Consider the following 25866-nt stretch of genomic DNA (forward strand, 5'->3'; position numbering starts at 1 on the left):
ATCTACAATACAGAACATTTCAAAATAATGATAAAAAATTAAAACCATCTGTTCTGGTTCTATACTCTGCTCTGTTCTGTTCTCCTCTCCGTAGCTCCCATCAGGAAGATTCGTATCGGAGGATCTCGTCTGCTGCAGATTAAAGGGGCGAGAAGCTTTAAGGTGAAAAAGGGAGGCTCACTGTCCTCCATCCGCAGAGCCGGCAGCCTGAAGAGCACTAAGATGTCGAGGCAGGACTCCGAGTCTGAGAACGATGCTGAGTCTGATCGTTTGCTGTCTCAGAGCAGAGACACAGTCACTGATATAGGTGTGAAAATTTATATAATCATTTATTTAAGCTCTACGTTTTTAATGGTGCCTCCACAATCCTGACTAAATCCTGAGTTTGTCTAAGTCTGACCAAAACATTTGTTTTAGTCCAGATCTAGTCCGGTTGTCCTGCAGTGTAAAAAAACACTTTTCAACCTAAAGCTAAATAGCAATGCATCCTAAAGAATAAAACCCACTTTTGCATTTTTTATTTTGTTTTATTCCAGGGAGCCCCTGGAGCGCCAGTGAGCCCAGCATCGAGCCTGAGGGCGGGGGCAGCACTGGAGGAGTGGAGGACAACTACCACCGCAACATGTCATGGCTGCATGTTAGTGCCCTCACATACCTGTCTCTGTGTTTATGTGATCATGTCGACGGAAATCACAAAAATCAATGAAAATATCGAAAAAAGCAAGCAAATGTGTTCTTTTATTTTATATATATATATATATATATAGTTAAGACAGATGCAAATAAAAGAACAAAGTATTCAGGTGATCTGCTTCCTGATAGTGTCATGTGCTGTGTCATGTGATCGGGAATGGGTGTGATGTCTGGGTGTGGTGCATTCTGGGCAATGTAGTCTGGAGACTGGAGCGCTATACCTAAACAGCAAACAAAAAAACAGAATAATGAACATATGTGCAAATTGACCCAGTATTATTCTCCTATTTATTTACCTTTTTTGTTTTTATTGTTTATCTTGTGTTTGATTATTATGTGTCCAAACTAAGTATGGTTTTAAGAGAGATAGTCTATTTGTTTTCCAGTTCATAAAGATGGTTTTTTTTTTTGGTGATGATTAGCGACATTAGGAGTATTCTATAGTGTTTTTTTTTTAGTTTTTAGTGTTGTATTAGTAGTTTAGTAGTCGATGTGTCTCCTGATAGGCAGAGGGATGGTGTGTTGGGTGGATTTGGGTGGTTAGTGCTGGAGATAGGAGGTTGTGCAGAGTCGTATAGCAAGGATATAGGTATCGGTAGGGTTTTTGAGTGCAGTATGTGCAGATTGGTGAGCTTGTTAATCTCCTTTTTTACGTGTTGTGTGTGTGTGATGTAGTGAATGAAACATATACTGTGTTCTGTCCCCTCTGTCCCCTCTTTCTTCTGCCAGATCATGATCCTGCTGTGCAACCAGCAGAGCTTCATCTGTACCCACGTGGATTTCTGCCACCCGCGCTGCTACCAGCGCCACAGCCGCTCCTGCGCCCGCCTCGTCCGCGCCATCAAACTCCTGTACGGAGAGACGGTGGACAGCCTGAGAGAGAACAGCTCCGGGATCAGCATCAACACACGAGCCAAGAAAAGCAAAGAGGTGATCAGACCGAAACAAATATTATGATCAGTTATTAAACAGGCTGGTGTTTATTATAGTTAATCTGAACCAGAATCTGATGCTTCTCTCTTTAGTGCTCAGATAAGTCCTGCCTGCGGACCCCGTCCATGAAGAGACGTCCCACTGACAGCAGCGCGGAGGGGAAGAAAGACTCAGGGATGCTGAAATACATCCGAACACAGGTGCGTGATTCAGTACGACCGTTTTACACTACATAACCCTAAGGATGTACATGATTTAATGATTTAATGATGCAATAACAAATTTTGTGCAGACCATTTGTGCTGATATTCATTGTGGTTATTGCACCATGACTATACCTATGTATAAACAGTTAAATTTCTACGATTTCCAGTAGAGATGTTACTGATCCAATCATGTGATCGGAAGTTGTGGCCAATCATATTCAAAAGGTTGTAATCAGCTGGAACAAAAAACAAGATTATAGATTTATCAAAAATGTAACATTGCTTTGTTACTCCATTTCTCTATTAAAGTTAAGTTAAACTCATTATCTAAGAACATTACAGTATGTTCATTTAAAAAGCATCAAAATTTTACTATATCAATATTATAATACTGTAAAAAAAAAGCCTAAATGTAGTCTGCCTGGCTCAAATAACACTACACTATTATTACTGCCTGTCTCCCAAAAATACCTTATAGGACAACATTTCTTTTACTGCATTGCCAGTATTGAATCAGGACTTGGTATCAGCAGATACTTAATATCAAATGACTTGAACAAAAAATGCAAAAAAAAAAAAAAATAGTAATTGTAACATCAGTTATATCCAGTATATTTAAGGTATATTTTGTATTTTGTTGTGTTATTATGTGTGCAGGTGATGAGTCTCGCTCCAGCTCCTCTCTCTCTGCTCATTAAAGCAGCTCCGATCCTCACAGACGACATGTATGGAGATATCCAGCCCGCGGCCTGGGAGCTGCTGCTGAGTGTGGATGAGCACATTGCTGCTGCTGCAGGTCTGTCTGAGCCCCCGTCATATTTATATTTATCTCATAATCTCGCAGTCATTATTATTTACTCTAATACTGACTCTGCTTTTTATTTGTTTACAATTTATATACAAGTTGAAGTAATAAAAGATTTTTACCTAGATATATACAACAGTAATTACATGTTGTATATATTTTATTATTATTTTATTATTTTTAGTTAGGGAGATATATTTTACAGTGGCAAGAAAAATAGAAAAATATGTGCATTATTTGTAATTTTATGTTTTTTTATGGACCTATAAAGCCATTAACCATGCACCGTGCAGGTTGATTTAGGGCGTGTCAGTTTGTCTTTGCTATCGTAATTACAAGAAAAGTACACCTTTTTAAGTGTAGCGTGAAATAAACCAGTCAGCATGTTCCTTGATCACTATTCCCTTTAAGAGCCAGGTGAGCTCTGACTTTGGCGGATTGCTATTTTAGCAGCGCAGCTACCTGGACATGTCCAACCCTTCTCAGCAGAGGAAACGTTTTAGCCCATTCTTCCTGGGAGAACTGCAATAGCTATGTAGTATTCCTTGTGTACATCAAGTGTACCTCTCTCCTAGTCAGTCCAGAGCATCTGAAATTCTTATACTTTTTTGTGGGATTCTTACCTGTATCTTTTAGTATTTAATATGTCTTTCTGTCTCTCTTTGTCTGTTTAACATCTGTAAAACGTTGCTGCTTTCCTGCACACAGCTGCCATGTTCCTGCTGTGCGCGGTGAAGGTACCCGATGCTGTTACTGAGATGATGATGGCTGAGTTTCAGCACAGTGAGGCCAGTCAGAGGATCAACTCTGTGCTGAAGTTCTACACCATCTGGAGGTTCCGCTACCAGGTCTGGCCTCGCATGGAGGAGGGAGCACAGCAGATCTTTAAGGTACAATTTTCCCATTTTCTCACAGTATAGCTGGATCAATCTGTTCCACCCATTCAGCTGCTACTCAGCTGTATATCCCCCATAACTGGTGACGCATTACAGCGCTAACGCTCGGAGGAAAGCAGCGCAGCGACTCGGTTCTGATACATCAGCTCACAGACGCAGCCTTGTGCTGATCCACATCATTCTAGGAGTGATGAGGGGAAAGAGAGAGCCCAATCTAATGTACCCACCCAGAGAGAGCAAGGCCAGTTGTGCTCTCTCAGAGCTCTGGTAGCTGCTGGCAAGCTGCATGACCTGGATTCAAATCAGCAATCTCCCAATCATAGTGCTAAGCATGACTACGCATGATTATATAATCAGTTGCCCAGCTAACAAAGAACATTTAAAGAACGTTTAGCTTGTAATGTTACAGAAATAATGTTCCAGAAATGTTCTAAAACATGTGACTTAATAATGGCTAGCATTACAACAATATTAGAATGTTTCTCACATAACGTTCCCAGATAGATGAATACTAACACTATGGAAATGTTAAAAGTGAATAAAAACATTCTAAGAACATTCAGAAAACTTGTTCTGAATATTAGTTTTACTACTTTTTTAATCAATAGCACTGTCCTTGGTCATTATTGAACTTAATAATAATAATAATACATTTTATTTATAATGCACTTTACAGTTCAAAGAAATCTCAAAGTGCAATAACTTGATATGTTACTTTTGAAAACAGATATTGTATAGAAAGTATTATATTTAAAAAAAGTTAAACTCTGACTTCTCTCTATCTCTAATAATAGTGGGTAATGGCAAATTAAAAAAAAAAGTTTTTGAAGCGTTTTTGATCTGTGTAAATGTATTGTTGTTCTTTAATGCAGATCTTTATTGGTGTATTTTAGATTCCTCCACCCAGCATTAATTTCACTCTGCCGTCCCCAATTCTGGGAATGCCCTGTGTGCCCATGTTTGACCCACCCTGGGTGCCCATAAATGCCGGTACGGTTCCAGACGCAATCAGTGAAGATCAGTCTGTAAGTTCTGCCCGCTGGCTCGTGCATTACACCATTAGTATATACACTTTAGCAGCTTTTATCTTTGTGTTCTTTGCTGGTGAACGTGAGCTGGATTATTGTGTGTTTTTCAGAAATCGTTCTCGGCCCGTGCGGTGTCCCGCTCTCACCAGCGAGCCGAGCACATCCTGAAGAACATGCAGCAGGAGGAGGAGAAGAGGAGGCTGGGTCGAGAGGCCAGCATCATCACAGCCATCCCCATCGCCCAGGAGGCCTGCTATGAGCCTACCTGCAGCCCCCCACCTGAGCAGGAGGAAGAGGGTCCGTCCCAGATTTCAGTGTCATTGTAAATTATATACAGTGGTGCTTAAAAGTTTAGAATTTTCTGTAATATTCACGCATTAACTTGACCTAAAACATCATCATATTTTCACACCTAAAAATCTAAAAGTAGATAAAGAACCCAGTTAAACAAATGAGACAAAAATGTTATACTTGATCATTTATTTATTGAGAAAAATAATGATCCAATATTATATTTAGTTTGTGAGTGTAAAAGAATGTGAGAATATGTTGCTGCACGCTGTTCTCCATCTCGTCTGTAATGAGGAATATCTAATGTTTTGTGCTCTGTCAGCAGAAGACGTGGTGAACTTGGCTTCACGGCGTTTATCAGTCAGCCCCTCCTGCGCCTCCAGCAACTCTCACCGGAACTACTCCTTCCGCCGCGGCTCGGTGTGGTCCGTACGCTCGGTGGTCAGTGCTGAAGGTAAGAGCTTTACTGACCATTATTGATCAGTTTCTTTGATTTTACCTAATTAAAAACCAGGATTAAAGGCATTAAGCTATCCAAAAGCAGTGTGTAAGACTGGTGGAGGAGGAGAACATGATGCCAAGATGCATAAAACACTGTGATTAAAAACCACCAGGGTTATTCCACCAAATATGACTTTATGAATATGAACTTGTTGTTTTCTTTGCATTATTTGAGGTCTGAAAGCTCTGCATCTTTTTTTTTTGTTATTTCAGCCATTTTTCATTTTCTGTAAATAAATGCTCTAAATGAGAATATTTGTATTTGGAATTTGGGAGAAATGTTGTCTGTAGTTTTTAGAATAAAACAACAATGTTCATTTTACTCAAACATCTTTTTCCAGAGCTGTATTTGCAGTTTGGCAAGCGAGTGATATACTGTTTCTTGCTTCTTTAAATCAAAATCTTTTAATATCTTTTTGTGCTAATCTACGACTGCAGCACCGTATATTACACCTTATAGGACTATAAGGATCTCTTGTGTATTACTGCTTCAGTGAAATGTCGTATTTTCTCCTAAAAAATATGTTTTATCCAATTACTCGACTAATTCATGGTGCTGCAGCCCTGGTTTATACTGACATTATGTGCAATCAAACTGAAATTAGGAGTAAACAGGTGAAGAATGACCCAACTACAGGCACTACATTACCCTGCAACTAAAGATTCCCTCTCTAATCATCCTGTATTACTGTTTCAGATGACGAGAATACTACTGAGCACACCCCAACACATCACATGCTGCAGCCGCCCCAGTCCGTTTTCCCAGCATGCATCTGTGCTGCTGTCCTGCCCATCGTGCATCTAATGGAGGATGGAGATGTTCGAGAGGATGGTGTAGCAGGTAGACTTCCCTCATACAGGCATGATTTTGTATAGCCCATATTCTGCATAATTATATACATACTGTCAGGACTGGACAGAAATCAGACACATGCAGATTTAAAAAAAAAAAATGAAAGAAGATTTTATCACAAGACTAGGATAAATGCTAAACACGTACATACCGAAAGATACAAGAGCAATAGCAAACGAGGGCTTGGCAAAAAGTCAAAGTCAAAAATAGAGTAGCAACAAGAGCAACAGGAATGCTTGTAGTGCTAGTAAAAAACTTGTCAACAAACTTGTGAACAAAGGAGAGGGTATATATAGACAGAAAAGCAGGTGAAAACAATCAATAGTCAGGTGACCGAGACCGAGTGAGTGTCATGTGATGATGATCAGGAGTGTCAGCAGCATTCTGAGAAATGGAGTCTGGATCAGCTTGGAAGACTTTTTTGTAAATGTGAGATAAATTAACAAAAAAACAAATAGAAATATTAGTTTAAAGTGAAAATTTGAGATTTTTTTTAAAACTGAAATATTTTATTTACTGTCCAGTACAATTATTAAACTTAACAACACATTGCACAATTAATATTTCCTATTTTTTCTAGTCTGTATTACCAGCAGTCTGAACTGAACATTCTGATTCTATGAGTTCCTATTAATTAGTTAAATGATTTAAGTACACTAAATTCTTGAAAACTGTTGGAACCGATTAATCTATCACAATTTTATAATCTTTTTATTTCTATAGTGAGTGCTGTGGCTCAGCAGGTGCTGTGGAACTGCCTGATTGAAGATCCTGCGCTCGTGCTTCGTCACTTCCTGGAGAAACTCACAGTCAGTAACAGACAGGTGAGAAACTGGAGATAAGTCCAGAAGTATAGATACTAGAGTTTAATAAAATACTTCTGTAGAAGTTGTAGAAGTATCAACTTAAACTTTTTGCTCTTTAAGTAAAAGTGTAAAAGTACTGATTTTAAAACTATGTAAAGTATAAACGTAAAAGTAATGTAAGGAGAAAAAATAATGACGTTTTTCTAAAAGCCATAATGACTATAATGTTCAAATATTACAATGTTAATGTTGATAATATAATTTGGGATGATTTGGGTTTGTTAAGTACTACTGGTTTTGAGTAGTTTTTTCGTTATTAAGGTATTTATTTTTATCTTTAGGATGAGCTCATGTACATGTTGAGAAAGCTGCTGCTCAACATTGGAGACTTACCTGCACAGACCTCACACATTCTCTTCAACTATCTGGTAAGAACTTTTAAAATAAACACTCAGGGTTGGTTTCACAGACAGGGATTTTTTAAATACTTTTTTGGTGGAATAATCCTGGTTTTTAAATCACAGTTTTTTTTTCATGCATCTTGGCATCATGTTCTCCTCCACCAGTCTTACACACTGCTTTTGGATAACTTTATGCTGCTTTACTCCTGGTGCATTTTTTTTCCAGAGCTGTATATTCACAAGTTAAAGGCATGAAAGTAGACTTTCGATGGGGTGTAAGATGGATAGATAGACCCATAGTTTCTTTAAATCTTGCTTATGTAAATTATTATTTTTTTTTTTTCCAGGTGGGTCTGATAATGTATTTTGTGCGCACCCCATGTGAGTGGGGTATGGACGCTATCTCAGCCACTTTAACCTTCCTGTGGGAGGTGGTGGGATATGTGGAAGGCCTCTTCTTTAAAGACCTCAAACAAACCATGAAGAAAGAGCAGTGTGAGGTCAAACTGCTGGTTACCGCTTCCATGCCAGGTAAAAAAAAAAATAATAATAATAAAAAAATTGCATTTATCACATACAGTAATATACACTGGATGTAAGGTATGAATACTTATGTTAAATGTGTTAAAATGGTGCATTTTCTGCTTTCTGTTTATGTAAAGGAACCAAAACTCTGGTGGTTCATGGACAGAATGAGTGTGATATTCCCACCCAGTTACCCGTGCACGAAGACACACAGTTTGAAGCCCTGCTGAAGGTAAAATGCCACTTTTTTATATTATTATATTTTATTATATTACATTCATGGTTGTTCGTATAGTGATAGTGATGCATACATTATCACTATATGTCCGATTGTTTGTGAACACCACTTCTAATGAATTGCCAACGCAAGCCACCCAGAGAGAGCAAGGCCAGTTGTGCGCTCTCAGGGCTCTGGCAGATGATGGCAAGTTGCATGGCCGGGATTCGAACAAACAGCACAAACATTCGAATTTCTCCCAGTCATAGTGGTTTGCTCAAAGTGTACATACGCAAAATATTCTATATTTTTGTATTGTGGTAGAAATTTGTTAATATTATTTCATTTTGTTCATTTTTGTTATTTTATACAATAAAATTGCACACTTGTATTTATATAAAAAAAAACTTGATAATTCTAAATCCTGACCTCAGTAATGGATTTTTTTTTTGTAGAAAGCCTTTCCTTCACAGTAGAGTACAGTTATTTTAACAAAAGCAGGATAAATTCTTGATTATTTCTCATGATTTTACAATAAACTTAGTGTATAATTATTGTATAAACGTGTATCCTCAAAACATTTACTGAAAAGTGTAAATGTGTAATATTCTATCTTTTATTTTTATTTTGTCCTGGTCATTTTTATGAACAGGAGTGTCTTGAGTTTTTTAATATACCGGAGGCTCGCTCAGCACACTACTTTCTCATGGACAAACGCTGGAATCTGATCCACTACGCCAAGGTGAGACGTCTCTGAGATTTTGAAACACTTCTGAATTTCATTTTAGTACATTCAGTGCTTTTAGTCGTACAGAAAAAAAATGAGTGTTTATTTTTTATTTGTTTGTTTGATTACAGACGTATGTGCGAGATATCTACCCGTTCAGGCGGTCGGTGTCTCCTCAGCTCAACCTGGTGCACATGGCTCCAGAGAAGGGTCAGGAGCTGATTCAGAAACAGGTCTTTTTTATCTGCTTTTTCTTCAGTTTTTCTTTAGAAAAACACTCAATATTGCTGTATTACTCAAAATACTTTACTGAATTTAATCGCTTGTTTAATATAATGTATAGAGTTGCTTGAAAGTCTGTCAACTCTTTAGAATTTTCTATATTTCTGCATAAATATGAACTAAAACATAATCAGATTTTTACTAAAAGTAGTCCTAAAAGCAGAAAAAGAAAACATATTTAAACAAATAAGGCAAAATATTATACTGTATATCCCTGTTTATTTATGTAGAAAAACTATTCAATATAATGAGGGCAAAATAATAAGTGATTTAATTTCATTTTTGATTTTGTTGTAATAGTTTGACTTGTTTGGAAAAAGAAAACTCAAAACAGCATTTGCATTTTAGTGTTTTTTTTTTTTTTCAGTTATATTTACCTACCATAATATTAAATCTTTGTTTTGTTGAGTTGCAAAAGTATTCAAACCTTGCTTTCAGATGCTTTCAGCATCTGGTGTGATGTCCCCCTTTTACAGCAATAACTGCTATAACTAACATGGTTGGTTAACAATTGGTTTCTCCTTGTTTTTTGGGTTTTCACTGGCTGTAAGCCATAATCATGATCAACAATAAAAGAAATAAACGCTTAAAATAGATCACTCTGTGTGTAATACATCTATATAATATAATATAAAAGTTTTACATTTTTTAAACTAAATTACTGAAATAACGTAACTTTTTAATAATTTTCTCATTTTTTGAGATGCACTAGTATAAGACTGGTACTGATTAATGCGATATCCTCTTCCAGGTGTTTTCCAGGAAGCTGGAGGAAGTGGGCCGGGTTCTCTTCCTCATTTCTCTGACCCAGCGCATGCCAGCCATGCACAAGCAATCTCACGTCTCTCTGCTTCAGGAGGATCTGCTGCGCCTGCCATCTTTCCCCCGAACAGCCATCGATGCTGAGTTCACGCTCTTTAATGAGCCTCTGGGTGGGTCTTTGCACTTTCATTTGATTTTAGCTGTGCTGTGGGAATATGGCTATTTACTATCCTGTTAATTAGCAGCTTCGTTGAGGGGTTAATTGGTTAATTGGTTAATTGGTTAATTGGTTGATTGGCTGCTGTATTTCAGGGAAGGAACTCTTTGGTATGGACACCTTGCATAAGGTGTTGTGGATCAAGCTGCTGGAGGAGATGTTTCTGGGCATGCCCAGTGAATACCCCTGGGGTGATGAAATCATGCTGTTTCTCAATGTGTTTAATGGAGCTTTGCTGCTACACCCTGAAGACAGCGCCCTCCTCAGGCAGTACACTGCCACTGCCATTAACACAGCTGTGCACTTCAACCACCTCTTCTCCCTCAGCGGCTACCAGTGGATTCTCCCTACCATGCTTCAGGTATACTTACGTTACTGCATAATAACTATAGAGAGAATTTTTTAAAGCATTTTTTTCTTTCTGCAAAGTCAAAGATCAGGGCTATTTAATGGCCACTCCAAAACATTGACTTTATTATCCTTAACCCACTTCGTTTGGCACCAGTTTGTTTGGCACTGTGCTTCAGGTCATTGTCTGTTCGGAAGACCCATTTTCGCCCAAGCTTTAACTTCTAGGCTGATGTCTTGAGATGTTGCTTCAGATGCCATGTATTAATCTAAGTGCACTAGTCCCTGCTGCAGCAAAACAACCCCACAACATGATGCTGCCACCCCCATGCTTCACAGTTGGGATGGTATTCTCAGGCTTGCAAGCTTCCTCTTTTTTCGTCCATACATAACGATGGCATAATGGCCAAAAAAATCATTTTTTTCAAGCATTTGGGAATTGCACCCAAAGATCAACCAGTCTTGTGCGAATCCACAATTCTCTTTCTGATATCTAAACTGTATAATTGCTCTTTAACCAAGCAAATATGTACATATACAGCTGTGGAAAAAATGAAGAGATCACTTCAGTTTCTGAATCAGTTTCTCTGATTTTGCTCTTTATAGGTTTATGTTGGAGTAAAATGAACATTGTTGTTTTATTCTATAAACTACAGACAACATTTCTCCCAAATTCCAAATAAAAATATTCTCATTTAGAGCATTTATTTGCAGAAAATGAGAAATGGCTGAAATAACAAAAAATGCAGACCTCAAATAATGCAAAGAAAACAAGTTCATATTCATAAAGTTTTAAGAGTTCAACAATTAATATTTGGTGGAATAACCAGGTTGTTAATCACAGTTTTCATGCATCTTGGCATCATGTTCTCCTCCACCAGTCTTACACACTGCTTTTGGATAACTTTATGCTGCTTCACTCCTGGTGCAAAAATTCAAGCAGTTCAGTTTGGTGGTTTGATGGTTTGTGATCATCCATCTTCCTCTTGATTATATTCCAGAGCTTTTTAATAAATTGAAGGAATTTTCAGTAGAATTACCAAAATATTTGATAGCTGTAATCATGGATGTAATCATCACTGGTTCTTCTTCTGTTTTTTTTTAAAGACGTATGCTGATTACGAGAGTAACCCTCTGCTGCGTCGAGGAATCGAGTTCTGCTGTCGTCAGTTTTACATCCTCCACCGCAAGCCCTTCATCCTGCAGCTGTTCGCCAGCGTCGCCCCGTTGCTGGAGTTCACTGTGAGCACTCATGACTTTTATTATATAATTTTAATGTTTATAATAATTTATAATTCATTGATGCTTATTTTAAATTGATGACAGTAAACTGCTGTGTGTATTTTCAGACCTGCACCAGTACTGGTCTCTCTAAAGGAGTTTCAGCTCAGTGTTTGTTTGACCTGCTGGTGTCTCTGGAAGGAGAGACCGCCGACGGTCTGGATGCTCTGGAGCTGGTGAAGGCAGAGAAACCACTTCGCTCTCTGGGTGAGAGATTCCCCGTGAACCCCTCTCATCAGTCACTGCTCATTTCCAAACCGTGTCTTTTTCCTCTGGAACTAAAACTTTTTTTAAACTAAAAGTTTTCTTTCTTTACATCAGATTTTTGCTACGGCAACGAGGACTTGGTTTTCTCCATCAGCGAGTCCATTAAGCTGTGTGTGACAGTGGTGGCTTATGCTCCCGAGTCATATCGAAGGTACGTCCTTAGATTAAATTGATATACTAGTGTTTTTAATGCATACTCCGATCATAATATAAAATCTTTGGATGGCAGGATACTGCTTTTTTCATGTATAATTTCTGAAAAGCACAGTATAGTTCATCAAGGCTGCAATGATTCGTCTATATAATCCGAAAACATCAACTATAAAAGTTTGTCACCATAGAATTTAATTGTCGACGTCTCATTAATGACGTGGGAGGGGTAAAGGGCCACACTCAGCTCTCTCTTTATGTCTACAAATATGCAAACACTCCAGATAAGGGACAAGACAACACCCATCCTCACTGTACATCAGCTCATTATACATTAAACATATTCTCAGCGTTTAAATCCCACATTTTTTAAGCTTTTGTTGTCTTTGGAGTGATTAAGAGAAAAGCAGACTGTGAGTTACTGTGAGATGCAACCAGGGTTGCCAGGTCCAGCCATATTCCTGCTGTTCACAGTCTGTCAAAAAAACCCGCCCACCAGGAACTTAACCTAGCCCATTACAGTATCTAAGGTTGCAGTACATTTTCATTTTGAACAGTTAGCAATGAAGACATATTAATATAAAAGTAGCCCAAAAAAACACCTCGTCCATTGAATTTTTTTACCCACGACTATCAAACAAGCCGACATTGATGTGAAAACCACAAACCTGGCAACTTGGCTTACATAGGCAATTTGAGAGAGCAGTACAAAGGGAAATATTAATACTGAAAAAAGTAAATACTAATGAATAAACTAATAATAAAGAAATAATACATAAATAGACTTAAAAAAAAACATTTCATACTTCTACTTTTCCCTCTCAGTGAAAAAAAAAATTACAAATATTTGCTCACAATAGAAGATATTGATTATTTTTTAAAAGACTTGTAAGAGTGCTTTAGGTATAAAACCACTAGTAAAGACAAGTAGTTTACTGAGAGTATGGTTAAAGTTGTATTTTAATAAGTTAAAAAGTGGAATAGAAATAAAGTTTAAAAGTAGTAAACTAACCGTACACTTATAAGTTCACTTTTAGTAAAGTTTTAGTGAAGTACACCTGAACTACAAAATGAAACTTGTAAAAGATTAAAGTTGTAAACTACTTTTAAGTTTACTAAATGTTTAACTAAAATTTTTAACACTTAAAAGTATACTTTAAGTTTACGTCTAAGTTTTATTTTTGCCCGTATTATATTAGTAAACTAGTACTAGTACTAGTACGGTACTCAAATTGTACTGCTTGTACACCCAAAGCAGACTTAAAAGTATACTTTTATATACTAAAATTGGGCCAATTTTGTCTCAATACGTATTGAAATAGTCTTCTACCAGTACATTGGTCTTAGTATACTTACTACGTAGTATATACTTCAAATTTACTTAACTTTACTTATTAAAATAAACAGTAGGTGTATTATTTTATCGTAAGGGATGCTTATTTTCTCCTCATAGAGAAGTCCTGTGTTTCCTGTTTTAGTCTACAGATGCTGATGGTTCTGGAAGCCCTGGTTCCGTGTTATCTGCAGAAGCTGAAGAGTAACAGTCAGGCTCTGGAGTCGGTGTCTGTAGCCAGAGATGAGATCGCAGCTATAGCTGCTCTGGCTACGTCCCTGCAGGCCCTGCTGTACAGCGTGGAGGCTCTGACTCGGTCCGTCTGTTTTTACACACACAGTACATAAATTCACTTATAACCATCCATTATTATAGTAATCTATATGAGATTTAAGATAGAAAAGATTGTGCTGAAGTTGCAAAATGTATTTATTATATTAAAAAGTGCTAATGGGTAGGTTTGCAATGTTATTTTATTTTAATGATATTGTTTTCCAGGCCAATGACTGCGCCTCAGATGAGTCGCTCTGATCAGGGCCATAAAGGAGGAACTACTGCCAACCACACAATGTCTGGAGGACCAAATACCAGGTCAGATCAATACCTGCTCACAAACGTTAATTTTATATTTATCTTATCAATAACTTTATTACTGCAGTTTTTTTTCTCTTGTCAGATAAACTCTAATTCTAATTCTAATTCTCTTCTCTGCTGAAACTGAGACTCAGTTTAATCCTTAATCATGTTAATCTGAGCTAAAGGCTAAAGCTGCTGTTTCCATGTGGGTCAGCCAGACGTCTTCCTGTAGCAGTTTTTTTTCTCCAGTTTCTAAGAGTCTTTTGGCTCTCTGGCTTCATCTGTAATTTCTGTAAAGAAAAGATTCTACTTTTAATAGTTACAGAGTTCTCTGTTTTTGTCTTTTTCTAGTTATTATGATGATAATAATGATATTCTGTTTCTAAAAGTTCAGTTTTTTTTTTTTATTATAATTTACCAGATATAAGCTGATAACTAATGCACAGTTTGCTAAAAATCACCCCTCTTATTAAACAAAACATGTGTTTTTAATTTCTTTAATCTTTTTATCTGTACAGAGACAATCTGCACCTGATGGAGGAGGGGCAGGGCATGCCGCGAGAGGAGCTGGATGAACGGATCGCCCGAGAGGAGTTTCGTCGCCCCCGCGAGTCTCTGCTCAACATCTGCACCGAGTTCTACAAACACTGCGGCCCTCGACTCAAAATCCTGCAGAACGTGGCTGGAGAACCCAGGGTCACTGCTCTAGAGCTGCTGGATATAAAGTCCCATATGAGGTACGAAGGAAAATGCAGAATTTCTGAGATCTTTGTGTAAATTTCTTTGCATTAATCTGTTTTAACTGTCAATTTTATTTATTTTTTTACACATTTTCCTGATTTTTCTTTTCAGACGATGGGAGCTGATAAAAACAACAACATTAGCATTTATTATAGGGTACTATAAATCAAAAAGAATAATATCCAAAGCTTGCTAAATTGAGAACTGCACTGTAGCGAACACATTTTGAAGCAGTGGTCTGACCATTGTTTAATTCCACACCGCACCAGACAGTATTTTAACAGTACTACATTAAATGAAATTAAATTAAAACATACCAGTGCTAATGGTAAGTTACTGTTCTGGTCCTGTTCAGCTTTTACCTTTGTGAAGTGAGACAAGCTGCTTTTTTCACCTGTCAGACCTCATATAGGTCATATAGGCGAGTCGCCAACCATGCTCCACACAGCTTGATTAAGGGCATGTCATTGTGTCTGTGCTATCGTAACGGCGGGAAAAGTACACCTGGGCGCAGCTCAAAACGCACAAAAGTCATGTAGTAATTCTCTTAATTAATCATGGGTGTGTTTTTTTATTTTGGGCGTAACGTAAAAAATAAACCAATCAGAGTTTTTTTTTTTTGCTCATCATTCTCTTTAAGAGTAGAACCAGGTGAGCTCTGACTTTGGTGGATTGCTATTTTAACGGTGCAGCTACCTGGACGTGTCCAACAAACTCTTCTCAGCAGAGGAAACTGAGCTGCTGGTTGACGCTGTGAAGGAGCTCCAGCAGCTCATTTACGGGAACAGCAATGTTATTTTATTTACTATTCTGTTTATTGTTGATGTAAAAGTTGGGTTTGTGCACTGCGCCACATCCATGTGTGTGACAAAATCAGCAAATATAGGGTATCATATAGGAAAAAGAATAATAGCCAAAGATTTTGAAGTAGTGGCCCGACCACTGTACTACATTAAAGTATATTCAAACAAACCAATGCTTATAGTAAGTTACTTCAGCTAAAGTTACTATCCTAGTCCTGTACAGCTCTTATCTTTGGTAAAATGTTGCAAACTGAGTAAACTGATACATGCATGTTTGGCATTAAAAGTGCCCCTGAATGCTTTAGTTCTTGCTTTGTTTTCTCAGACTGGCTGAGATCGCCCACTCCCTCCTGAAGCTCGCTCCGTACGACACTCTGACCATGGAGAGCCGCGGCCTTCGCCGTTACATCACCGAGATGCTGCCCATTACCGACTGGTCGTCCGAAGCCGTGCGCCCCGCCCTCATCCTCATCCTGAAGCGTCTGGATCGCATGTTCAACAAGATCCACAAGATGCCCACGCTCAGGTGCGCGCGCCCGCAGGCTCTGTACTCCAGGTCTGTCCTCTGGCTTCTTGCCGGCTTTCTTCCGTTGCTGTTCCTGTCGGTGAACACGCTGGTCTCCGTGCTTCCCCCCCTCCTGCATCTCCGGATGCGAGGGTGCGCTGGTGTTGTGTTTGGTGCCGTGTTTTGGTGTCGTGCTCCGTCTTTGCCCGCAGCTTTTTCTGTCAGCCCTGTGGTTGAGTGTGTATGAAATGTGTTTAGGTAAGTATGAGGTGAGTTTATGTGAGTGTGTAATTCTCCTGTATCACAGTTACCACATATACCAGAAGAGGAAAACAGGATTTTGTCACAGATGTTAAAGAATGAGAAGACGGATGTAGACGCAAGACATTTTAATGAAATTAACTCAAAATAAATCTTAAACTTAAAATAAACACAAAACTAAAATAGTGATGTGAAAATTAAAATTCAGTTTCGAATTGAACTTCAAAAGTCAAAACGTATCAAAATTAAAAAAGTCACATAACAGTCCTAAAACAGGTTTTGTTGCATAAAACAGTTTCGAAATGTTTTAAATCCTTTTTGCGCAGTTTGGTACTACTATCAGAATGTTTTGTAACCAAATTTTTCTAAATGAGCATTAAAAGTTATGATCTCTGATCTCAGAACTTTTTGTTGTGAACGAAGCACATGACACACTGCCACATTTTAAAAGAGATGCAAAGCTCATCAATACATATTATTTTTTCTATTTTGCTCATATTATTTTTACTGTATAAAATAATATCGTTCACCATTTTCAAAAAGATTGGTGATATTATGTGAATGTTATTATTCATTGTTTATTGCTTTTGGACTTTTTTCTCAGACGACAGGTGGAGTGGGAGGCGGCCAGCAGTTTGATAGAAGGAATCTGTCTGACTCTCCATCGTCAGCCAATCATCTCCTTCCTTCCTCACCTTCGCTCTCTTATTAACGTTTGTGTTAACCTGGTGAGTATTTTAGTGTTCTCTGCAGCTTGAAAACGCGCAAAAGGCATGTACTAATACTATTAATTAATTATAGATGTGTTTTGGGCATAACATAAAATTAAGTCAGCCAGGTGCTCTCTGACTTTGGCGGATTGCTATTTTATTGGTGCAAGTTACTTAAACACACCTCTGGTCTTCTAGAAAAACGCGCCTATCGGTGTAGTCAAAGATATATTTGTAAGCGTCTTTGCTATTTAAGGAAGCTAACAATCCATCCATAATATTGTCATTAACCTTAGAAATTGTGATATCTTTAAAAATACAAATACTCAAATTAACAAATTAGCAGAATTTGTATTAGGGAGCTAGTAGAAATAGGTTTGGGTAATTTCTGATACATCTGATCCAGGTCTCTGGGTAATGATTAGAATAATTCTGGTTTATCGTGCATGTCTTCAGAGTCTTTAGTCTTTTAAATGTGCATTATTTATCGTTTTTTTCTCTGTCTAGGTGATGGGTGTGGTTGGACCTTCCAGTGTAGCCGATGGTTTGCCTTTACTGCACCTAAGTCCATACCTGTCCCCTCCTCTTCCCTTCAGCACCGCTGTGGTTCGTTTAGTAGCCATGCAGATACAGGTAAGTGATGCACAGATGCACCTTGTGAAATGGCAGGTTTTAGTCATGTCATGTTTAATAGGGTTTAAAGGAGAACTCCGGTGTAAGATGGACTTTTTATGTAGTAAAACATGATAAAAAGTTCTTATCTTTGATAAATAGCTCACCTCCGTTCTCCCACAGCGTTCAGAGATCCAGAAATTTTAACAGTTTGTCCAACAAACACCCTTCAGACTGGGAGATACGGGGCATAATTTACCCTGATAAATCACTTTTTACATCGTTATCCAGCTCAAAGTAGCTCTACTTTGCCTCCTTGCTAGAATCTGGAGAGCCCTGACATTTAAAACGAGGCTTTAATAACTTAAAAAGTGCACAAGAAGCTCATTAAAAACCTCTGTTTTCAGCTTCTTGTGCACTTTTTAAGTTTGTAATGCCTCGTTTTAAATATCAGGGCTCTCTGTATTCCAGCAAGGAGGATAACAGTGGAAAAAGTGATTTATCGGGGTAAATTATGCCCCTTGTCAGCCGGTCTGAAGGGTTTTTTGTAGAATTTATTTTTTAAATTTCTGGATCTCTAAACGCTGTGGGAGAGCGGAGGTGTGCTATTCATCAAAGATAAGAACTTTTATCATGTTTTACTACAACAAAAGTATATTTTACACCAGAGTTCTCTTCTTTAAGTGTTTGGATCTATATATATTGAAAATATACTTTCTTAAACTTTCTTTTTTTATCCATAGGCTTTGAAGGATGACTTCCCACTCAGTCACGTGATCTCTCCCTTTACCAATCAAGAGCGACGGGAGGGCATGCTGCTCAACCTTTTGATTCCGTTTGTGCTGACTGTTGGCTCAGGAAGCAAAGGTCAGTGTCTCTTCTCTTATTTATATTAAAGCAACTAGACGTACTAGAATTATTTGTACCTGATTTAAAAACGCTGCTGTTTTATTTCTTTTTATCCCACAGACAGCCCTCAAATTGAGCAGGCAGAGGTTTTCCTGCTCCTGCAGACAGTCATCAACATCCTGTTGCCTCCGCGCATCATCAGCACCTCACGTAGTAAGAACTTTGTGCTGGATGCTTCTCCAGCTCACTGCTCCACCCCCGGAGAAACGGGCAAGGACCTGCGCCGAGAGGGTCTCGCCGAGTCCACCAGCCAAGCAGCGTACCTAGGTATGGAGATATGGATCTGAACTATAGAATTAAAATTATAGAAAGCAGTTTGAGAGTTTAAATTTCATATTAAATCCAAAGCCTAGATTTTTTGAGCAGCTTTATGAGAAGGCTGTTTCAAAGTCAAGGGTACCTGTTTTACACCATGTGCAAGATGCGTTGCGATGCTAATTGCTATCTTACACCCCGCAAACGGTCTATTTTCACAAATTCCATCTGCATCTTTAAATAGGAAAGTCACTTAAAAATATATATCTGCTAATGGGCGTGTTGTTCTGGAAGTGAGGTGTGTTCAGGTGTTCAGGCTTAATTTTTTTGTCCGTAAAAAATAAGGCTGAATCAAGTCTGAGTAATTGAGTAATTTGAATATCTTAATTACAAAAAAAGAATAAGAATTGTCTCTCCATGTCTCTCCTTGAGGAATGGTTTATTTAATTGTAAAGCTCAAAGCAGTATACTTTGCACTGACTACTTTTAATACAAAACAACACGCTTGAATGCCTCAATACATCAGCATAAAGCATATATATGCTTTAATCTTACTGTTTGTAAAAACTGCAGATTCATCAAGTAATCCATTATAGAAAGCACTCAATAATATCTCCCCTTCAAATATTATTTCACAGTAAGTTTCTGTGGCTGGTTTTCAGTTCTGAAGTATAATCCAGTGTCTGAGGAGAGCTCTGTGTCGTCTCTGAGTTTTCCCACAATGTCACCACACAGCCCCATTAGACCAATTAGACCAATAATCTTCATAGGACAGTCCTACTGAGGCTAGGTTTTGAAATGCAGCTACTTCCTGTATTTTTCCTTTTGGTAAAAGATGTTTATGATATGAGTCTCTGTTTATTTGCTCTGTGTGTAGCTCTGAAGGTGGTGCTGGTGTGCTTCGAGAGGCAGTTGGGTAATCAGTGGTATAGACTGAGTCTGCAGGTGAAGGAGATGGCTCTGCGGAAAGTGGGCGGTCTGGCTTTCTGGGACTTCATTGACTTTATAGTGCGCACTCGCATCCCCATCTTCGTGCTCCTGCGCCCATTTATACAGTGCAAGGTGAGCGGGATTCTGCAGAGTTACCTGATTTTTTCAATCCTGGTCCTGGATGATTTTCTTCTCACATCTGAGTCACCTGATTCAATCATAAGCTTTGCAAATATCTAGCATGTTTGATATCTGATCCAGTCGTCGACTGGGAGTCAGGAGCAGCGTCTACCTACAGCCAATGGGATCACGTAGAAAGAGAAACAGAACCACACGTCCAAAACACATCTTCTGCAAAATCAGAAAAAAACATTTATGGAGAATCGGACCACTTTCTGTTTCTGTATATCAGGAAATTACTGTTAACCACTAGAGGGAGTTCACGAGAGAATCTTCTATGAATGTGGGTGAATGGAGCTAAAAATAAAAAAAAAAACTTAATCAAAAGTAGTAATTAACTACTTGTTCTAAGTGTTCCTTTAATTTTAGTAGTTAAAAGTAGAATAATGTAAATGCCAAAAATAAAGCAAAAAATGTGTATTTTAATTTTTCGATTTTTTTTTGTCAGGTTTTAAGTAGTTTTAAGTTTCTGCTACTGTAAGCTGATTGGTTGAGCTGATGCTGGAGATAATGCCAGAGCACTGAGTGTTTAAAACACTTTTTACCTGGAGTTTAAAACCTTAAAAAATGATGTCAGTGGTGCTGAAATATTTTATTTGGTTCTGTGTTGAGGACATAAGTATATATTTTAGTATAAAACTGATCAGACATTTATAAACTGTGATTTTGCTTAATTGCTTCATATGAACCCATTTATTTTAGACTCACTTTAAGTGGGTATTCTCCACTATAGAGATTCTCTCGCTTTTGTTTTAGTTCTGGATTGTTCTTTTGTGGAAAATCATGTAATAAAAGTAAGGAAATCACAAAAACCTACAAATTAAGGTGCCTCCGCGACCAGGGTTTGTGTTTTAGACTCTATTAGACTTTTTTATATCTATTAAATTATCTTTTATTTTCCCGCATCTCAGCTCCTGACCCAGCCTGCGGAGTCTCAGGAGGAGATCACGGCTCGACATCACATTGCTGATCAGCTGGAGCGGCGCTTCATCCCGCGCTCGCTGTGCAAGAGCTCCCTATTCGCCGAGTTCAACAACGAGCTGAAGATCCTGAAAGAGGCCGTACACAGCGGCTCTGGTCAGGAAGTGTGCTTTACTTTTTCTCCTGATTAACTGTTGGAGATAAATGTGTTAAAAACGTCCTCACTGCTCATTTTCTAAACCCATTCTTCAGCTTACCAGGGGAAGACCTCCATCAGTACAGTGGGCACGTCTACATCAGCGTACCGGCTCAGTCTGGCCACGATGTCCCGCTCCAACACCGGCACGGGGACAGTGTGGGAGCAGGACAGTCAACCGTCCCGCCAGCCCTCACAGGACACACTCAGCCGCACTGATGAAGAGGAGGAGGAAAGTAAAGTCAATCCGCTTTTTATTTTTAAAGTTATTCTACATTGAGTTTTAATAGTCATGACATTAAAAGACTGATTTACTAACAGTGTTATTGCTGCCATTGTCGAAATAATAGCACTCAACATCTACATTTACTATTCCCACTCCCGTCTCCCAGTGTGCTCCCCAGTACTTTTCCATTTACATGGACCCTCCTCTTTTCTCATTTGTAACTCCGCCCCCTCGTTACCTTCCCAGGTGTACCTAGATTCGTGCATATGTTTCCTGTGTATTTATAGTCTTGGTGTTTCACTGTTTCTTTGTCGGTCTTTGCACCAACCTCTGTTGTTATGTCTATCCCACGTTTTCTTTCATATTTCACAGTTTATTGCCCTCGTTTACTCCTTGTTTATTTCCTTGTTCTGTTTTGTTTTATCTATCTTAGTTCCTTGTTTGTTTTCTTATTTACCCTTCCCATTTGCTCTCCCAGTCTTTGGTTTCTTTATTCCTTTGTTTTTTGTTTGTTTATTAATAAATTATATTCTTACCTGCATTTGCGTCCCCCTCCCCGTCTCCCTGCCTGGTCTATCCCTGAAAAAATGTACATTATTATAATTTCTACTCCATCTCAAACTCCATATTTTGCTGCTTTTTCCACTGCATGGTACCTACACTACTCTACTCTATTTAGAGAGCAGTGGTACCGCTTCATTTCATTCTACCACAGCTTCTCCCCAGGGCCGTTTCAAGGCACCGCTTGTATACCTGCACTGCCCCAGAGAACCTATGCCATCTTTGTCAAAACCGACGTTAAAAATGTTAGGCTATTTCAATAACATGTCATTAAGTACAATAAACAGTGAATCTGGAACAGTGTACTACTGTAGAGCGCATTACTGCATTTTTGCCATATTTTAGTGAAATAATCTGCGTTTCCTTTCTTCCTAGATGACTCCATAAGCATCCCCAGTGTGGTAAGTGAGCACGAGGCTTTCTTCCCAAGCCTCGTTAGCCAGCGGCGCTTCTCCAGCCACGCCACGGGCTCCTCCTCCGCCCAGAAAGAACCAGGCCTGAGCACCATGCTGCCCAGCCACAGGTAATAAATCAGCTTCTACACCTGGGTCTGGTTCATTTCAACTCAATATGTGAAGAAAAATAGGTTTGAAGACTGTGAAGAGTAAACCAAATATGACAATCAATCAATAATAATAATAATATGATATAACTCATTTGCTTTAGAGTTCAGTCAAGCATACATCTCCCTCAGACTGAAACTTGCTGGAGTTTCTGTTTCCTCCGTAGATCCAATCTTTTGCTGGAAGTCATCATGTTATACAGCTCTGGAAATAAAAGAGAGCACCTAAAATGGCGGTTTTCTTTGATTTTATCAATTTGAAAACCAATCAATCAATAATCAAGAGAAAGATGGATGATCACAAGCCATCAAACCAAGCTTGAAATTCAACTGCTTGAATTTTTGCACCAGGTGTAAAGGCGTAAAGTTGTCCAAAAGCAGTGTGTAAGACTGGTGGAGGAGAACATGATGCCAAGATGTATTAAAAAACTGTGATAAAAAAAAAACAACACAAATGGGTTATTTCTGGGATTATTTCTGAACTCTTAAAACTGTATGAATATGAACTTGTTTTCTTTTCTTCATTATTTGAGGTCTGAAAGCTCTGCAGCTTTTTTTTTTGTTATTTCAGACATTTTTCATATTCTGCAAATAAATGCTCTAAAAGACGATATATATATATATATATTTTTTAATTTGGGAGAAATGTTGTCTGTAGTTTATGGAATAAAACAACAATGATTCTAGCATTTTACTCAAACATAAACCTATAAATAGCAAAATCTGAGAATCTGATTCAGAAACTGAAGTGGCCTCTTCATTTTTTCCAGAGCTGTACCTTGTATCTTATCCTGCCTGCACAACGTAACATAACCACGTCTTTCCTTTTAAAAAGAGGAGGTGAACGTCTGTGAGAAGCTGTGGACTGCATGCACCTTTTGAGTCTTTTCCCCTGACTTTGTCTCCTGCCCACTCCGCAGTGAACCCAATGTGCTAGATGAGTCGCAGGGGATGCTGGAGGAGGGTAACCTCTCACGGTACAGTGTCACGGCCCTGTGTTTGCGGTGTCTCACTGTGTGTGTGCCGGGGCTGGGCCTGCCTTCCCTACTCATCACATTCACTGACTCCTCACAATGGATACACACTTTTCTTTATCTTTCTCTCTCTATTTTCTCTTTCTTTCTTTTCTCTGTTTTTCTCCACTTGTTCTTCTTTCTTCGTCTTCCTATCCTACTTTATTCTTGATATTCCCTCCTCTCCACTGTGTATTTTCCCTCTTTGTCTCGCTCCCTGTCTCTAAGATTTCGACACTAATGCCCCTCTATTGTCACTTGTTGTGGTACTCATGTCATTTCCAGTGAGCCTCATGGTGCCATGGTGTGTGTCCATTCATGTTTCAGGCTTTTCTCACTGCTCAAATTGGAGTTCCTCGCTGGGGTGCCAATCTGTGGGGCTCAGGAGTGTGGTCTGGCAGGTTTAGATCAGGAATTCGCTGAGATATCAGGCTCTTTATATAGAGTAAAATGTGTTACAGGTGTTTTACACTGTTTTTAAACAATTAAAAATACAGTTTATTTACAATATTAATTGACCCAAAAATAAAACAAAAGACCCTCCCAACACCAACTCCTGTAAATCCCCTGTGGTGTTGTGAATGACATTGCAGGTTCCTCACCTGCGATTCATGCTTCACAATTTGTCTTTGTTTGTCGCTGTGTTTGATTAGTGACGAGACTTGGAACTGTTGGGGGATTTGTGGGGCAGAAACTCTACCTCTAAACTCTCCTCAGTCTGTGGAGACTTTTCTTTTTATGGCTCTTTTTCGCACCATAACCACCCATAAACACCTTCTGCACGCTGTGTCTGCTCCTGGGCTTTATCCTGCAGGGTCGCGAGTGTCCAGAGTGAACCCGGCCATCAGAATCTCCTGCTTCAGCCTCCTCTCGGCCGTAAAAGAGGTCTTAGGCAGGTGAGATACATGCTGTTTATTTATTATTATTATTATTATTATTATTGTTGAGGTACATTTCTGGAGTTTTGCTTGTTTATCTTGGTAACAGAAAACACAGGAGCTCCACTGACTGAATACAACCTAGACAGACGCCAACAGTCAGACATTCATCACTATCTCTGTAACAAAGGCGCTGTGCCGTGCCGAGCGTACCCCCCCCCCCCCCCACTTATACACGCTGTTATTTCACACTGTGTTTTCTCATAAAACAGAAGCATTTACTGTACATAAGTCCTGTATATAAACTGTGTGGGGGTGGAATTGTCTCGTAGCTTCGTCGGCCGCTGCTGTCCATCCCGAGGGTGCAAGATGAAGCTCGGAGCCGTCATGGAGCCAGGCTTTCTACCACACGCAGGAGCATCCAGCCCAAAAACAAAGCAGTTGAAAGAGGTGCAGAAATATCCTGATTGACAAGGCTTTGTATAATATGTTATTATTATTATTATTATTACTACAGTGACTTGCAAATTTATTTATACCCCTTGTACTTTTTCGCATCAAGGTTAAAATAGTTTTGAATTTTTCTTTATAGTTTAATGTTTTAATTCGTTTTTAAAGTGGATTTTCTATTTTTTACTAGTTTTTATTTTTTCAATAGTCCTTAGTTTTAGTTCGTTTTTACTTAGTAATTCTAGTATTAGTTTTATATATTTTTTTCATACTTTGGGTTATTTATGAGGTGCAAGATTCAAAAAGGTGTTATGTAATAAAACTCAACAAAAGAAACCATTAAAAGCTGTGTTTAATTTTAGTCTCAGTATAAGCACTTGTCAGAGAAACAGTCAAGAGGACCATGGTCACTCTGGAGGAGCTGTAGAGATCCATAGCTCAGAATCTCAGAAAGTCATAAAATTTTGGTTCCAATTCACAATTGTGAATTGTACTTTGTGTGGTTATATCACTTAAAACCCCAATAAAATACAAATAAGTTTGTGTTTGTAAGGTGACAAAATGTGAAAAAGTTCAAGGGGTGTGAATACTTTTACAAGCCACCGTATTATTTAGTCTGTTGAAAAAAAAAACAAGAAAAATATTATTTAATATTATTCATAAAAACAATCTATATATGTTTTATCAGTGGCAGCTCTAGTCTCTTCTGACAGTTTCTTTTTAATGCTTGCTCATAGATTTTAGTTGGTACATTAGGATTATGAGGTTATGTTTTTAATTCTGTGTATTTATGTTTTTTTTAGCACATTGTGACCAGAAAAGGGTCGTTACTTTCACTGAGACTCAGCAGGAACCTTCTGTAAAGTCTCCGTCCGCTACACCCACACCTACACTCAGCACAGTCCTGCCAGGTGTGACTGAGGTCAGGAGATTGAGCCACGGCAGAGCCTCACCTTTAACCACATCCGAGACTCCATCACCCACCATCAAACCTGACCAGTACAGCCCAGGACGCCCACAGGTGGGTTTCAGCCTAGTTTCTTCAAAATCAAGGG

At 38.6% G+C, this 25866-nt stretch overlaps 1 protein-coding gene across 11 annotated transcripts in view; it reads left to right on the plus strand.

The window, feature by feature from the left end:
• The window catches only part of LOC103031252 (unc-80 homolog, NALCN channel complex subunit), a 54924-nt gene that overhangs the window by 25833 nt on the left and 3225 nt on the right, over window positions 1-25866 (plus strand). For 6 of the 11 annotated variants that reach the window (XM_049479847.1, XM_049479848.1, XM_049479851.1 and 3 more), the window contains 37 exons: window positions 95-307; window positions 537-637; window positions 1423-1623; window positions 1719-1826; window positions 2490-2628; window positions 3346-3527; window positions 4427-4558; window positions 4672-4858; window positions 5178-5306; window positions 6051-6194; window positions 6930-7030; window positions 7354-7440; window positions 7761-7944; window positions 8076-8170; window positions 8808-8897; window positions 9014-9115; window positions 9916-10096; window positions 10239-10504; window positions 11599-11733; window positions 11841-11979; window positions 12094-12190; window positions 13668-13838; window positions 14021-14113; window positions 14617-14835; window positions 15968-16198; window positions 17013-17136; window positions 17626-17751; window positions 18474-18597; window positions 18700-18906; window positions 19772-19956; window positions 20916-21081; window positions 21178-21357; window positions 22284-22431; window positions 23391-23447; window positions 24298-24379; window positions 24694-24811; window positions 25615-25832. In XM_049479847.1, the coding sequence (XP_049335804.1) occupies window positions 95-307; window positions 537-637; window positions 1423-1623; window positions 1719-1826; window positions 2490-2628; window positions 3346-3527; window positions 4427-4558; window positions 4672-4858; window positions 5178-5306; window positions 6051-6194; window positions 6930-7030; window positions 7354-7440; window positions 7761-7944; window positions 8076-8170; window positions 8808-8897; window positions 9014-9115; window positions 9916-10096; window positions 10239-10504; window positions 11599-11733; window positions 11841-11979; window positions 12094-12190; window positions 13668-13838; window positions 14021-14113; window positions 14617-14835; window positions 15968-16198; window positions 17013-17136; window positions 17626-17751; window positions 18474-18597; window positions 18700-18906; window positions 19772-19956; window positions 20916-21081; window positions 21178-21357; window positions 22284-22431; window positions 23391-23447; window positions 24298-24379; window positions 24694-24811; window positions 25615-25832 (5462 nt within the window). The remainder of the gene's footprint in view (window positions 1-94; window positions 308-536; window positions 638-1422; window positions 1624-1718; window positions 1827-2489; window positions 2629-3345; window positions 3528-4426; window positions 4559-4671; window positions 4859-5177; window positions 5307-6050; window positions 6195-6929; window positions 7031-7353; window positions 7441-7760; window positions 7945-8075; window positions 8171-8807; window positions 8898-9013; window positions 9116-9915; window positions 10097-10238; window positions 10505-11598; window positions 11734-11840; window positions 11980-12093; window positions 12191-13667; window positions 13839-14020; window positions 14114-14616; window positions 14836-15967; window positions 16199-17012; window positions 17137-17625; window positions 17752-18473; window positions 18598-18699; window positions 18907-19771; window positions 19957-20915; window positions 21082-21177; window positions 21358-22283; window positions 22432-23390; window positions 23448-24297; window positions 24380-24693; window positions 24812-25614; window positions 25833-25866) is intronic. The other 5 variants (XM_049479850.1, XM_022675335.2, XM_049479855.1 and 2 more) reach the window with 3 other exon arrangements.

The sequence above is a fragment of the Astyanax mexicanus genome, chromosome 5 (assembly GCF_023375975.1).
Source record: "Astyanax mexicanus isolate ESR-SI-001 chromosome 5, AstMex3_surface, whole genome shotgun sequence".
NCBI classification, from domain to species: Eukaryota; Metazoa; Chordata; class Actinopteri; order Characiformes; family Acestrorhamphidae; genus Astyanax; species Astyanax mexicanus.